Here is a 15143-nt window from a genome sequence, read left to right as displayed (position 1 = left end):
TTACCACAGGTGAATGGATATTTGCATTGTTCCTGTGATGCCACAAAGGGGAAAAAACCCCAACCCTTTGTGTAGATAACAGAGCAAGGATGGCTTTGTTACTGTTTTTGTGTTCTATTCTGCTGCTAATAACTGTCTTCAAATTACTGAGAGCAAGGGGTTCTAATTTCTGAAGTGTTCGTTCATAATTCTGTCTAAAATCTAACATTGCCCCGAGCTCTGTTGTGGCTGCTTTAGAAAGATGGAGTATATTTTCTACTAAATAAAAGGAAAAAGAATTACAAGTAGTCCTCTGCTGGATAATAGAACATCCCATTAGCAGGCTATCTTCAATTATTTATAGATTTTTATATGATAGTAATAATATCTTACATAGAAATTAGGAACAGTGGGAGTTACAAAGCTCCTACTGAGTATAAGCTTATTCCCTTTGATTCTTCAGCTTTGGGTTTCTTTTTCTTTTTTTTCTTTTTTGCTTCTTGTGGAACTTCTAAGTACCATCACAGAGAAATGCAATAATATTCTAGATGTGATCAGTGAAAAGTTTCCCATGACTTTGAATTTATGGAGTCGGGCAAGGGCAGTCTGAGCCTGGTCACTCGCTGAGCCAACAGATGCTTTTATTTTTAAATGTTTTCCTAATTTGGAAGCAGAACTGAGTGAACTGAATGTTCCAGCTTTAGAGGATGCAGAGATGGTCTTCAGCAGCTGTTGAAGACCTGTAAGCACTGGACAACAAATGTTTTGTGAGTGTGTATATGATGATGGTGTCATTGTCCTCTTGGAGAGGAGAGCAAGGTGCCACTTGTCACTGACAAAGGAATTGCCATTTTTTAACCATATATTAACTCCTGTGGAGTTATTAATTTGCTGACAACCATTTATACTCAGTGTCTGTGAATTAAATTCACATTTGTCTTATCCTTTGTATTAGTAACAACTGAAACTGTTTCTTGAAGTTGCCACAATTTGGGGAGAGATCACGACACTTTTGTTTTTTCATTGCTGCTACATTTTCATAGAGGAGCTTAGAAAAAAATGGTTCACAAATCGCTTAGTAAATCAGCCAAGAAAACCAAATGAAGTATCCCACAGATTTGGAACTGCTTACTCAAGCTGTAAGATTTGGGTTGGATTTTTTTGGTTGGTTGTTTGTTTTTCCCTGGGTTGAGGTCAGCCAATATTTTATGGATGTCATAAGAAGAGGACTCGTTTTGACTTAAGCCAGGAGGGACACGGGGAAGTACCAACGTTTGTCTAACAAGCTTTTTATATAAATCTTGCTAAAAAAGCTGCTCTCAGTTGTGAACATACAGACATATTCTGTATTTGTTGTGAAGCTGTTCCTGGTTTGTTGGATATGTGACTAATTGTCAGTGCATGGCTTTATAATAAACCATTCCTGGAGTAAACAGGAATTATTAGTGAAGGAGAATCCCTTTCATGGGACAGTCAGCTGTGCTGGGATAACACACAGTACTGGAGCTGGAGCAGTTTATAGCTCTGATTTAACTGCTTGCATATAGATGTTTGCTGGCTTTTACAGGTGTTTCTACACAGGTCTAAATTGTGTAGTTTCACAGAAACAACTCAAGTGTTTGGGTATTTTACTACAGTGAAATGAAACGTTTGCATTGGCAAGTTCTTCTAAAGATTTCTCAAGTTTCATCATATTCTGTTTGGCTTGCACAGACTGTGTTTGGTGTGATTGTTTGTTTGTTAGGTAATGTTTGAAAATTCCTAGAGAAAAAGGTGGAATGTCTATGGTAAACCTCTTGAAATTTTTCCTCTTCAAAGCTGACCATGAGAGTCTCCTTTCATCCCTGTGTATCTTGAATCTTAGTTATAGACACAAGATAGGATTGGCCTTAAAGAAAAAATGAGCCATCCAATACTCCAAACACAAATATTGCTTGCTATAGGAATCAAAGAGTCAGTGTTCAGGTTGGTTTATTCCAAGGTGTTGAAGAACTGGACTGTTGCTGTAGTTTCAAGAACTTCTTAAAAGAAGAGTAACCCTTGGCGGCTATGGAGTCCAGATTTCAAGAGTAATTCAAGTCCATATTATCTAATTTAAATAGGAAATAGTTCATTCTTCATCTGACCAAGCTGTCAGAAAAGAGGGAGTCTTGATGTGTGGGAAACCTTGATGGAAGATAACCAAGCACTGTGACAGGCAGGCACAGAAATTGCTTTAACGTGTGCTGCTGGTGGGGAGGACCTGGGAGAGCTCAGGTTAAATAACACTTACTCTGAACGTGTCTGTACTTATAATTCTTAACGCTGCTAGGTTGGAGATATTCCTTCAGGACACTCCAAGAGATGGTTTATTAACTTGCCTAAAAGTACCTCTTAATTATTCAACAGGTTCATGAACCACCCAGCTCCAGCCAACAGCCGCTACAAACCCACTTGCTATGAGCATGCTGCTAACTGTTACACACATGCAGTAAGTACAGTTCTTTTTTTTTTTTTCCTCTTTTTCTCTTTCTTTTTTTTTTTTTAAAAAACCCAGATAATTTCAGTAAATTTTTGTGGGTTTGGATTGCTAAATGCTCACCTTTGCCCGAGTGTATTCATATTTACAACCTCACTGGTTTTGTGTGTATAAGCTTTAGCTCTGGCAGTCCAGAAAAATCAGATGTTTGGTGATGGCTGGCGCCTGTTCTGAATCTCCAGGAGCTCCAGATGCTTCATAAGGTTACTTTTTAGCAAAGTTATAAGTCTTTAACTAGACATTTTTCCTCTATCCCAGTCAAAGGATGCCTGTGAGAAAGGGAATATAGGCCAATAATAGTTAACCCTGCAAGGTGGATTTCCCAGTTCTGTGCTGACATACTGTTGTGTAATTGTGTACTGCAAGTACAAGAAAGCTTTATCCATGTTCAGGTAAAGGCTTTATCAGACTCATGGGGGTATGAGCTAGAAAAGCTGGACTGGCTCAGGTCTGATACTTGATATCTGTGAATCAATTCTTCAAGAAATCTACTGTTTTGCAAAGAGGCACCAATAGTGCTGACAGCCTTGTGAAAATTCCCACTCTGTCCTTATTTTCATAACGTGAAAGACTCATTCTACATTTGAATATACAATATAGACATGCAGAATAAGGAAAGCAGTCCCCTTTGCTGGTTGATTTTTTTTTTTTTTTTTAGTAATTAGGAAGTTTAATTTGCTGTCTGGCACTTTGAAAAGGACTTAAAAATGTGTTTGTTTGTTTTTTAAGATAGCATTTGCCCTTTTATAAAAGCAGCTTGTGCTTCTCCTCAATCCCTTGTTTAACTCCAAACATTTGAAGTATGTTTGTCTTTGTCCTCAGTCCCTTATCTCCAGAGTGTCTGAGTGAGCTGCAGAGCTCAAGGTAGTGCCCAGGACTCTTCAGCTCTAGAAGGAGCTCTGTTCTTAAGGATGCTTTGTGAATATTTTATAAATAACCAACATACAGCTCCATGGTGCTGGTGAAAACAGAATCACTTGTTTTTTACACATAGAAAAGTTAACTGAAGCTTCTGTGTTCCTAAGCCAAGGGTCTCATGTACAGCATTATGTAAATATATGCTTACTTGCCTAGGGAATGAAGCAACATTCTGTTAGTTAGCACAAATATGTAGTTTATCTCATAATCCTTGTGCAAATCTTGTTTACTCTGGCCAAAAAGTTAGATTTCAAAATATCTGGCAGAGGTTGCTGTGCTCCTTTGCAATTTTAGCTTTCACCTAGTTGAAAAACAGGCATGTCTTATTTCTGCCTGTTAGCAGGAGGTTACAGCCAAGATGCATCAGTATTTTTTGGAATGCTGCAGTCTGTGCTGTCTAATTACCTCCTGAACAGTCAAAATATGTGGTAAAACCTACCATGAACTGTTAAAATAAAGATGGATGCAATAACTAACTTTTGATCAATAATTAAAGGCTTGAAATGGAATCTAAGCTGGGAAAACAGTGGATTATACAGAAAAAGCTTCTTTGTGTCACAGACTAATGTCAGATGGTCAAATGGGTGAGTCTTTGCCACTGGGTTATAGTGTGAGTTTTCAATTAGACATTGCTAATTCTAAACAGAATTTAGCAATGGCTCTCCATAAAGGTTTGGAATAAAGAGATATATTCATAATTCAGGAAGCAGTCCACTTGTAATTTATGAGTGGGGCTGTACTCCTCAGCTGGTATCCCATCTGGTTTTCGACTTAAAATTACACAGGAGTCAGTTTAGGCAGTTGCTTAATAAAAAAATCCCCAATGATAAATGAGGGTACAGAGTCCCAGGCATAGCTTTTTTTGCTACAATGCTTAAAAGGTAACTTTTTGTGGCAGAGTAAGGCATCTTCAAATTTCCAGCTAGTAAGGCTATTTAAAATGCCTTGATCTTTTTTTTTTTTTTTAGCTTTAAATGAAGCACTGCCTTGCCTTCAGACAGTAAGAGACAGGAAGGGCAGCTCAGTAGTTGAAAACAGAGACAGAAAAGACTGTTCTCTGTGTTTAGAAGAACAGGAAGGAAGCAGTGCATGAGAGAAGCAGGGGTTGTAAGAATTGGAGTTGTAAGGTAAGCTAAGTCTGAGGGGAGGGATGGCTCTTTCATCATGAAACTTTCTAGTGTGCATAAGGTTTATCAGACAAAAGATGTGCCCTGTTGTGTTAAAACCTCAGAATTTAGGCATGGCTTGCTTTAATACTGCTCAAAAAGTTTCTTCCAGCTGCCTTAAAAGGAGGAACTATTCTTTAAATTAAGCTATGGCCTCTTTTCCAGACTGGATTTGTGCAGTGCTTGGGAAAATAGAAGTAATGTAAATATTTAAACGATGAGACTTGGAGCATTTAGCAGGACATGTGAGCACAGGAGAAGGGGGTCATCAAAATCTGAGAAGGGCTCCTGTGATGAAAATGCCTCCATTGCACCTGACTGTAGGAAGAGTTTCTCTGCACTGTGTGTGGCACAGCCCAAGTTGCCCATGGGCTTCCCACTCCATGGCACTGGTCTCCTTATTTGAGGGGAAAACTGATGAGTAGGGAGAGATGGTACTTGGCCTGGACCAGCAGCTGGACATGGACACAGCCCTTCATGGCTCCCTCTACGTGTCACACGTGATTTTTGGCAGCTTTGTGGATCTTTCAGTTGTCATCCTTTCCCAAGAGGAAGAGTATGGACCATCTTTATGCCCTTAGTGCACAGAAAATAACTTAATTTGCCATGACTGTTATGTGCAAAAGCAAAATTTCCAACAGATTTTTAAACCTCACTGTGGGAGAAGTTGTGTACAGAAACAAAGAACACAGATAAAACACTGGCCAATGGAGCAGAATCATGAGCAGAATCCCAGACAGAGGGAAGATACTTTGCTGCAAGTTGGTAACCAGAGAGTGTAATTTCCCTGAAGTGGGTCTGCTCAGGTTCACAGGTTACTGTTTCAGCCTCTTTCTTTGTGCCTTAAGGCTTTTTGCTCATCCTGACAGTTTGTGGTAGTTGGTTTCCCAAAATAGGTAACATGTGGGGAGGTTGTGCCCAAGTCTCTTCTTAAAGATTCCTGCCTATAGCTGTAAATAAAAATATTTTATTCCTTTGTCTTCCTCCTTATTTCAAAGGGGTTTTTACTTTCATGCTCTCATTTTACTCTGGCACTTGTCTAGAAAACTTAGGGAACTGTTGCCTTCTCTTTTGTTCTGCACCTCTCTCTTCCAGTCCCACTTGAGATGTAGCCAGGATTAATCAGGGTGCTAAAATTAGTAAATTGGAGTATCACAGTTCTGGGTTTGTTCTCAATACATTAAGTTACTGGGTCTGATGATAATCATTTGGAAGAGTTGCACTCCTTGATGAAAATAAGCAAAGGTTTTGTGACTTGTAGCTGTTTTTTTCCTGGGAATATTGGCAACTTAGAAATGCTGTGTCATCACCCTAAAATGACACGGCACAATCACACTCATTCTCTTAGATCTGATTCTCTGGCTACTTTTTTTGGTAAGTGTCCCTCCTTTTAAAGGACTGATAATTGCTTCTCCCTTCTGAAGGCTGGAGATTAAAATGTAGTTCTTGTGCTGGGGACTTTTCAAATGAACATGGGAAAATCTGCCTTGTTTTGTCAATTGAAGTGTTGTGTTTCTTTTGTAAGATGGATGAAGCCCATTGTACCATATGTTCTCTGTCATGGCATTGCTATCTAAAGGACTTTTATCCAGTTGGCTGGAGCAGCAGGGTATCATTTCTGGATTTTGAATTTAATCTAGCTATTTTGGGTCCAAAAAGCAGAGTAATAAAACATCTCTTGTTTAGTCTGACTGTTCCCATGGTGCCTATCAGGCACAGAGGGGAAAGTGTTTCCAGATAGAATACTTAAAATAAAACAGTCAGTCCTTCTCCCGGGTATAGAGCTGTTCCCTGGGAGAAGGGGAATTGTTCTGCAGAGCCAGGACAAGGCAGAAAAGGGACTAAGTCAGGTCTTCATTCATGTGCTCATTTGAACTCTTCATTCTGAAGGTGCAGAGTAGGAAGTGATAAGAAAATTGCTTATTTGTTTTAACCCCATTACTTTAGATAAAATAATTACTGGGAAAAGCTGATTGACGCTGAACTTTGTTATGGCCTATTTGAGCATCACACATCAAAGCTTAACTTGTGAAATATTTATTTGAGCATATCAGTAAAGAGCTGGGGTATCTGTGTAAGAAAGGCAAATTATTCTGTGTAGTATCTAAATCTTGTTTCCCAAGAGGGCTCCCTTCCTCTGAAATGGTCTCGAGCAGAGCCTCTGAGCAGCTCATGGCTCGGCTGTTAGTAGGGAATTAGGAGGGGTTTCCTATTTTGCCTTGTACTTGTGGGTACATAATGTCCCTGAAACCTTTTAGTTGTCTCTCAAGTTTAGTCAAAACTGAAATTTGCACTAGAAATTGGGAAGGAAACTGATAAATGTGGATACAGTGGGACTGCACAGCTTAAAGAAACATGGTTACAGCACTATTTTTGGGGCTGAGTATCCTCCTGTGTCCTGCAGAACCCAACTGAAGCAACTGTCACATCTCATCCCTTCTTGGCTGCCTCAAGGGCTTCAGCCACACTTCAAACTGTGTGTCATATGTGGAAAACAGGAGTGACTGATCTCCTTCAACCTTCCCTGAATTTGGGGGCTGTCCAGGATATATGTGTATGGAAACTTATGGTTGGTGATAAAGGAGGAGCCAGACTGGCAGACTATGTTTGGCCTGAAAGTGCACAAAGTCAACTTCCAGAGTCATTACAGAGCTCAGGAAGTGTTTTCACCTCTGGTCCCAGTGCTGTGGATAAAGCAATGCCATACTTTTCATTTCCATGGCTCTGCAGCTTTGGTGTAAATGTAATAAATTTTGCAAAACATAGGAAAATACAACAGTAACGAAACTACTTGAAAGCCAGAAGGAAAAGCTGCTTCTTTTGTGTTGTTAACTCCCTGGATCAACCAGTTGCTTCTTAGATCCATTTGCTTTGCTCTGCATCCTCTGCACTGATCAGAGCCTCGATGTCTCCTGGTCTGTCAGTAGATAAAGGACAGACCAGACCTTTGATCTCTGAGCTATCCAACCTGTAATGCAAAGTGGCCAGATTTGTTTAAACATTGCTTGTTCCTGGCTTTATTGTTTAGCATATGAGACTTGGGTTAAATTATGAAGAATTTAATCTAAGAAGCTTATTTGCAATTCAAGTGAACCAATTAGCATCTTAAGACACACTGTAGGGCCTGGAAGGGAACTTGTGCAGCATTTTTAACTAGAAGGCTGACAAGGATGTGCCTTGATAGTGGAAGCAGAGGGGTAGAAATATCTGAGCCAGTTGCTTCTCTTCTTTAAATACTTATTGGACATGTTTTTATTTTGTTTGGGTTATTTCTCCCCCCCCTCTTTTTTTTCCTTTTTTTCTGAGGGATACAAAGGTGCATCATGTATTTTATTCTGGAAAGGAGGATAGTTTTAAATGTATGTGAAGCCTGCAGCCCATTTCTTGGATGCTTCATCCAAACATGCTAATTCTAGTTCCATCACGGTGTTCAAACAGTGCTTATTTGGGAAGATGTGAATTAAAAATGCTTGAGAGGGAGGTGGGAAGGAAAACAGACTTGGATACACTGCATTAAAAGAACATCTTTGTGCATTGAGAATCTGCTCATGAGAGAAGTTTGCAGCTAATTTATTTATGATATCTAAAACCCAAGTTCTGCAAAACTATTGCTTAATTCTCTCAACTGCCCACTGCTAAATGCTTTGTTCTTTTCATTTGGGATTCAGGTTTATTTTGGTTTGTCCTGTGCTCTGCCTCTGTGCACTAGAGGTGGCTTGAATCCAATCTGGAGTAATATCGACATGGTTTTAAAGAAACAAAGCAGAATATGAAAATAAAACCACTGCTAAGACTTGGCAATGCTTTTTGTCTGATTTTGTGTCGTGGCTGGAGGAGCTGGTAACCTTCCCTGCTACCACGGGAGGAGAGATTTAGCACAAACAGCTACAACTGTTGCCTGAGCCGTGTTCCAAGACGCTGCTGTGTCTTAAAACTCAATGACAAACTTTCTCTGGGTGGGGACAGGCCATATGGCCTGGCTGCAGCTCTCCCTGCCTGCTGGTGCTGCTCTGTGGGTGGTACTGCGGGGAGGGCTTAACAGTGTCCCTTTGTTTTCCCAGTTCCTCATTGTCCCCGCGATTGTGGGCAGTGCCCTCCTGCACCGGCTGTCTGACGATCGCTGGGAGAAGATCACGGCGTGGATGTACGGGGTGGGGCTCTGCGCCCTCTTCATCGTCTCCACGGTGTTTCACATCGTGTCTTGGAAAAAGAGTCACTTAAGGTATGGGGAGAAGACGTTTCACTTTGTTCTGTGATGTTTTTCCGTTGTGTCTCTCAGTCAGAGCTGGTTTTACAGAAGGCTGGAGTGGTGCTTTTTACTGAATCATGAAAAAAACCACCCTCGATTCTGTCGGAAGAAATAGTGAGCCAAGCTCGTGTATAAATGAGCTTCAGTGTCTGCTGCTTTTTCACAAAGAAAACATGTGTTTTTGTAGGCCCTAGTGGCTCTTAATCCAGAAGCAGAATGGGAAAAACATAGTCTAAGTGGATGATGAATAATACCCCACTGCAGAAATGAGAACACTGTGTGGGACTATGGCATGCTCAAGTGCTTTGAGGAACACAGAGTTTGCCAAGAGAATTATAACACAATAGCCAGCTAACCAGCAGAAAGCCTCCCTGGGAGCAAGGCAGCAAAACTGACATGTGATTTATTATTTATTTTTTATTTTATTTTGGATTTTTTGGTCCCATTATGACCCCTGTGTAATTCTGGGCCGTAAATTGGATCTAGCCAGTAGTCACTAAATAGTTTCTGGATCAGGCAGAGTTGATGTGACAGCTCTGCCTCCCTGGCAGGGAGCAGGATGCACAGTGGGGTGGAGAAGGAGTGCTCAGCTCTTACATGTCTCGCTCCTTCCACGTGGCTTTAAGAGGTCGTGGAGCTGGTGGGATTTTCCCCAAAGTAATTCCAAAGTGCATCAGGAGAATGAGATGACACAAAAATCTTTGCAAAATCTGCCCTGGTGACTTGCTCTCTCTCTGCCAGGACAATGGAGCATTGCTTCCACATGTGTGACAGGATGATGATCTACGTCTTCATCGCAGCCTCATATGCACCATGGTAAGGAGCTGCCTTCCAAAATCTGTAGGTACCTTCTTAGGTGCAACTGCCCACATTCTGTACTGTGACAGGCAATGTAATGTAACCTCCTGGGACTTGCTGAACAGAAAGTAATGTTAGAAAACATTAGAAAGTAGTTTATTTATATTCCACATACCCCAGTTCGTGCTTCCCTCCCATCAGTGCAAACCCCTTCTACCTCTCTGTGGGTGGAATGTCCCAGTGCCTGCTCCCCCATCACGCTGAAGTTAAAGCCCTGAATCTTTATTTACTTTTGTCAAGCCCCACTACCAGGGTGTCAGTGTGTTCATTCATCACTTCTGTCTCTTGAAACCTCTGTGCCTCCAGGTTAAACCTCCGTGAGCTGGGACCTCTGGCATCTCACATGAGATGGTTTATCTGGCTGATGGCTGCTGGAGGAACCCTTTATGTATTTCTCTACCATGAAAAGTAAGAATTATTCTTTGCATTTGACTTCAAACTGAAAATCATCCTCAGAGAACAAGACCAGACTTTTTTTTTTTGTTTGTTTGTTTGGGAGATGAGTTACTGAGGTTCTCATCCAGTAAGAAAATTTAAGTTGTCTCAGTGTTTTATTCTCACTAGTACATGATGCAAGTGAAGGCATCTAGGCAGTATTTAGGAAGGTATTGCCTGCAACTGTACAGTGCAGATAAATACTAGTTTTAATTTTGTCATAAAACATTGGTGATGTCTCTGCATGGAAAGCTTTTTGAATAATTTAATGGACCCATGCTAACATAAAACTTTTTTTTACTGTTGAAGGAAGTGTTCATCCTCTTGTACCTCCTTAAATGACTCAAATCCTTCCTTTTTAGGTATAAGATCGTTGAACTCTTTTTCTATTTAGCGATGGGATTTTCTCCTGCTCTGGTAGTGACTTCCATGGTAAGGAATGTGACTATTACAAACCAACAAACTTGCCTTTTATAACTAGATTAGGTTCAGTGCAGCTCTATTTTTTTGGGAAAAATGTTTATTTTAGTCCACCATAATTGCAAATATTCTCTGCAGAAGAACCAAATACAGCTGGTTATATTTTGGATCTACCTTTCAGTGAAGTGCTGCCTTGTTTTGTTGAATCTGGGCTGCACTGGGGAGATAAACAGAGCTTGGGTTTCTTGATGCATCTGAAAAGTATCCTGCTGGCTCTTGTCCACTTCAAAACTTTGACTATCATTTATAGTTAAGGCTGATGCCTTAACTGCTCCACTGAATGCTGTACCTAAACCTTGTTGAATGTTTCATCCAACCAGTAGGAGTTGCTTTAAACTCAAGTTTGCACACAGTAACGTGGTTTTCTTTGTCTCTGCTGATGAGCACGAAGCCAACCATCAGACCTGTGTTGGTTCTTGAGTTATGCTTCTTAAGAAGCATACAACTTCCACAGTGCTGTTGGGACACAGTATATAAATACATCACTGTGCATTTCACAAAGTGTGATATAAATACACTGCGTTTCTCCTTGTCCAAGATGTTCTGAGCTGTGACACCCACCTTCCTTTGCTCAGGGGGAGGAAACCACGTTGCATTTTACACATGAAAAACTCTTTACCCCCTTGCCATCCCACGCTGACCTGTCCCTGTTTGTTGACAGACCAACACGGAGGGGCTGCAGGAGGTTGCCTGGGGAGGTTTGATCTACTGCCTGGGCGTGGTGTTCTTCAAGAGTGATGGAGTGATCCCCTTTGCCCACGCCATCTGGCACGTCTTCGTGGCCACAGCAGCTGCTGTCCATTACTATGCCATCTGGAAGTACCTTTACAGAAGTCCTGCAGACAAAATTCGTCACTTATGAGAGATAGATATCTATAGGTATAAAAATAACCTGCGCTCGGCCTCTGTAAACAGTATTATTTGACTTAAGGAATTCGGGGGAATTGGAAAAAATTGCACAGCAAAACTGCACTGACTTTGGTAGTTCTGTGAACACAATTACTGTGAACTGATGTTTGTGTCCTGCCATTGCCCATCACATGGCAAGTGCTGTAAATAACCAGGATACTGTACTGCAGTACCAAGAGTCCATTCCACGTTAGCAGAACTGGCTACCTGATGTTTACAAACAAATTTTGTATCCTAGTTTAATTTTACAATTTTTAACTACGTGAATTTTTCTAAATTAGTGATTGAAATGGGGAAGTCAGTGCAATAGTGCAAACGTTAATGCTCTTGATTTGAAATTGGTTTCTATCACCTTTCCACTAAGTCATTTCTTAAACATGAATCACAGACAACTAATCTACTTTTACCACTCATTATCTTGGTATAATGTGAAACTTTTATAGAGACTTTTTTGTGTTTTTTGTAAACTTTAAAAGTACATTTATTGAACTGAAGACACACAACTGTCATCTATGCAGCTACTCATGTTGCAAACTCTTGCAAGAAATGGTTACATTCCACACCCTGTCCTGACAAGCAAACCTTGTACCTCTTCCAAAGGTTGTGTTAAAGGTGTAAGTGTAGTAACCACTTTGACAAACAAAAATCTAAATGTGATTCTGCTGAGTTCTAACGTGACAGCACTCTGCTGGTCTGTAGTACCACTGAAATGGACCTTAACTTGGTTTTATTTGTGATGAAGTGCTTCAAAGGGAATGGCTGAGGTGATTGTCTCCTCGAGGTTCCCAGTCCTGCCCAGCCTGGCAGTGGTTGGGGTGAAGGCTGGGAGATGTGAAGCGAGGGGGGCAACTGATGCTCCCTGTCCAAACCAGGAATTTTTCCAGGGCTGTAACATTAAGGCTTGGATTTCCAGAGGGATTTAAACCCACCAACAGAACTTGGTCCCACCAGCTTTTGCCGGGGTGGTTCTGCTGGGAAATCCTGGTCAGAGCAGGTTCAGGGCATCGCTGCCCACCTGGAGCTCGTGGTTCTCCACAAGCACAGCCTTCCAGGGAGCAGAGCTTGGGGAACTCGATGTGGTGTCATGCTGGGGCTTCTCACAGTAAAACTGGTCCTTGTTGCTGTCTGTCTGTACAGGAAATCCAGCTGTGGTAGCGAGTCATGACTGTAGAACACGTGCTGTAATGACCAGTGTAGAAGAGTCATTGTAATACTGTTTGCCCAATAATTGTATCCTGTCCCACTATGTAATGAATGTCTTATATTAAGATTGACTTTATCCTTTTTCTAATTTACTCAGTTTTTCATGTCAGTATTTAAAAACAAAACCAAAATGCGTTGCCTTTCTCAGATTTTGTTCTGGATATTGCCTGTCTGCAAGCAATGAGTAGCAAGATAGGGATGTTTTAAAGATCCCGTTCCACTTAGATTTGCCAGAGGGCAGCAGATTTTAGAATATTTACATTTGTACAGGGAATTTACAAGAGGGACAAACTTTAAATTCAAAGTATTGAAGAACTGCTGTGTGGTGTTTAGCAGGTGATCAGAGAAGTGGCACCACCACAGAAGAATAATGAACTGCCCCAAAAGAGAGCAAAGAGAAGAGCTGGGCAGGTAATTCCTGCTGCAACAGTCTCACACATCTGGATGCCTCAGTTTTTTAACATTGTGTCTATTTTAATATTTTCCACTTTTTGTGAGTTCATGTATTTTGTTGAAATGCAGTACTGTTAAAACCACTAAAATACGTGTAAAGGTTTTCTGTAGTCAAAAGTGAAACTATTTGCTTGAGTATGTTTTAATTTTAAGTTAATTTTTCATGGCATTGCTTTTTGGAGTGTTTGAAATGGTTTTTAAAAAATTTCAATTCGCCAAAAATATTTTGAATTACTGTATTCTAGTCAATATGATACTGAATGTACTAGACTAACAATAAACATTTGGTGCAATTTGGAAACTCTTGTAGTCTTGGTGGTTATTCTTTTTCCCCTCCAGTGCTTACCCAGGGAACTCAGGGATGGACACTGCTGCCACTCCTGGCACAAGGGATCCCAAGCTGAAGCTGATAACCCTCATGCTTGCTCAGTCAATGCTTTAAAGGTAGTAGGAAAGACTGCAATCCAAATTATTTAATTTGTGGCATGGAAAAAAGTGTATTTCTGTCTCCATTTGGTCAATATTTGGAACTTGCTGGTTTCCCTTTTGCTGTTCTGGATCAATTTTCTTATACCATTATATATTGGGCTTCTTTTTTTCAACTTAGAACACTGAAATACATCATTTTGCTTCCATCCCTAGAGGAGGATCATTGCATAAAATATAGACAAGCTGAACTAAAAAATATGTTTCTTTCTGGAAAACAAGCATATCAATTAGTCTTTTCTTTTTTTCCCCTCCATCTAACTACAGCTCTCCAGGCTCTTTCCTCCCAGGAGTAGAGACAGTGCTTTTCCCAGTAATGTTTGCTGCTGTACAGAGATGTGATTTCTTTGTCTTCCTGAGGCAAATGTTTTTAAAAGCACTTGCTTCTGTATTTTCTGTGCCTTTAGGTTTTAGAAGTGCAACAAGTCTAAATGAAGCAGTGATAACACACATTTCAGCTTTGCAGATGGACCTTTCCAGAAGATGTCTGGGATGCTGCAGGTACTTGGAATACTGGATACCCTTAGGTCGTGATTTTATAACACAGTATCATGTGAATAGAAAAATAATTCTATGAAGTGAAGGATTTTTTTTTTTAATTGCATTGGGGATTTTAAGTCAACAGCAAAAAAAAAGGCAAAAAGGCATTTTTCCTTCTGTACCAAAAGCAGGTGTAAAAGCAGGGCTGCTTTGCCAATTCTGTCTTGCCCACATCCCTTTGATTACTTGTGATTGTGATGAGAAATTGTGTTACTGTCTCCCAGTTCTAGGTAAGTAAGTGAGGCTTGAGTGGCTGAATGTGGTTTTTGCAGCCTTTGCTGCTATCAGTTGAATTCTGGTGTAAAAATGGGATACTGGGAGACACCCTGGGAACAGCAGGTTTGGACAGTGCTCTCAGGCACATGGGGTCACCCTTGGGGTGTCCTGTGCAGGGCCAGGAGTTGGACTCAGTGATCCTTATGAGTCCCTTCCAACTCAGCATATTCTGTGATTCTACAAAATCATCTTGCAGGGACCAGAATGAGCATGACAAAGGCAAGATGCTAAAGTTTTTCACAGAGTTTGTTTTTTGCTTAAATGCCCCTCCTGGTCAGGACCTCTGCACAGCCCTTTACTTGGGTCTGGTGTGTGTACCCACGAGATGTCCCTGGAGGCCAAGGCTGTCATGTTCACATCATGTGCTTGACTAAATCTTTTCTCCATGCTTTGCTATTTTTAAAAGAAGGCAGGATGCTGGGTTCTGCTGCTGATTGCTTTCACCATCAATAGAGGTGTCATGAGGTTAAAGCTAAAAATAGTGAACAGAAGAGTGGCCAGGATGGCAGGCAGAGCTGCCTCCAGGGTGTGGGTGCTTTCTGCCTTCCCTGGATTTCTCAGCTTGTGCCAGGGACCATTGTGCTCTGACAGACAGAGGCTGTTTTTTGCCATTCTACTTCTTGAAAGTGTTTCACTCATCATTTTTTGGGATAAATTCACCAACCACTGTCAT

The 15143-nt window shown here is 40.9% G+C and overlaps 1 protein-coding gene across 3 annotated transcripts in view; it reads left to right on the top strand.

The window, feature by feature from the left end:
• The window catches only part of MMD (monocyte to macrophage differentiation associated), a 41404-nt gene extending 27935 nt beyond the window's left edge, over nt 1-13469 (top strand). For all 3 annotated transcript variants that reach the window (XM_032706680.1, XM_032706681.1, XM_032706679.1), the window contains exons 2-7: nt 2368-2449; nt 8643-8803; nt 9572-9646; nt 9995-10096; nt 10486-10555; nt 11265-13469. In XM_032706680.1, the coding sequence (XP_032562571.1) occupies nt 2368-2449; nt 8643-8803; nt 9572-9646; nt 9995-10096; nt 10486-10555; nt 11265-11465 (691 nt within the window). In that variant the 3' untranslated portion in view covers nt 11466-13469. The remainder of the gene's footprint in view (nt 1-2367; nt 2450-8642; nt 8804-9571; nt 9647-9994; nt 10097-10485; nt 10556-11264) is intronic.
• Nucleotides 13470-15143: the final 1674 nt, after the last annotated feature.

The sequence above is a fragment of the Chiroxiphia lanceolata genome, chromosome 19 (genome assembly GCF_009829145.1).
Source record: "Chiroxiphia lanceolata isolate bChiLan1 chromosome 19, bChiLan1.pri, whole genome shotgun sequence".
Lineage (NCBI taxonomy): Eukaryota > Metazoa > Chordata > Aves > Passeriformes > Pipridae > Chiroxiphia > Chiroxiphia lanceolata.
This window is presented reverse-complemented; position numbering and strand designations above follow the sequence as displayed.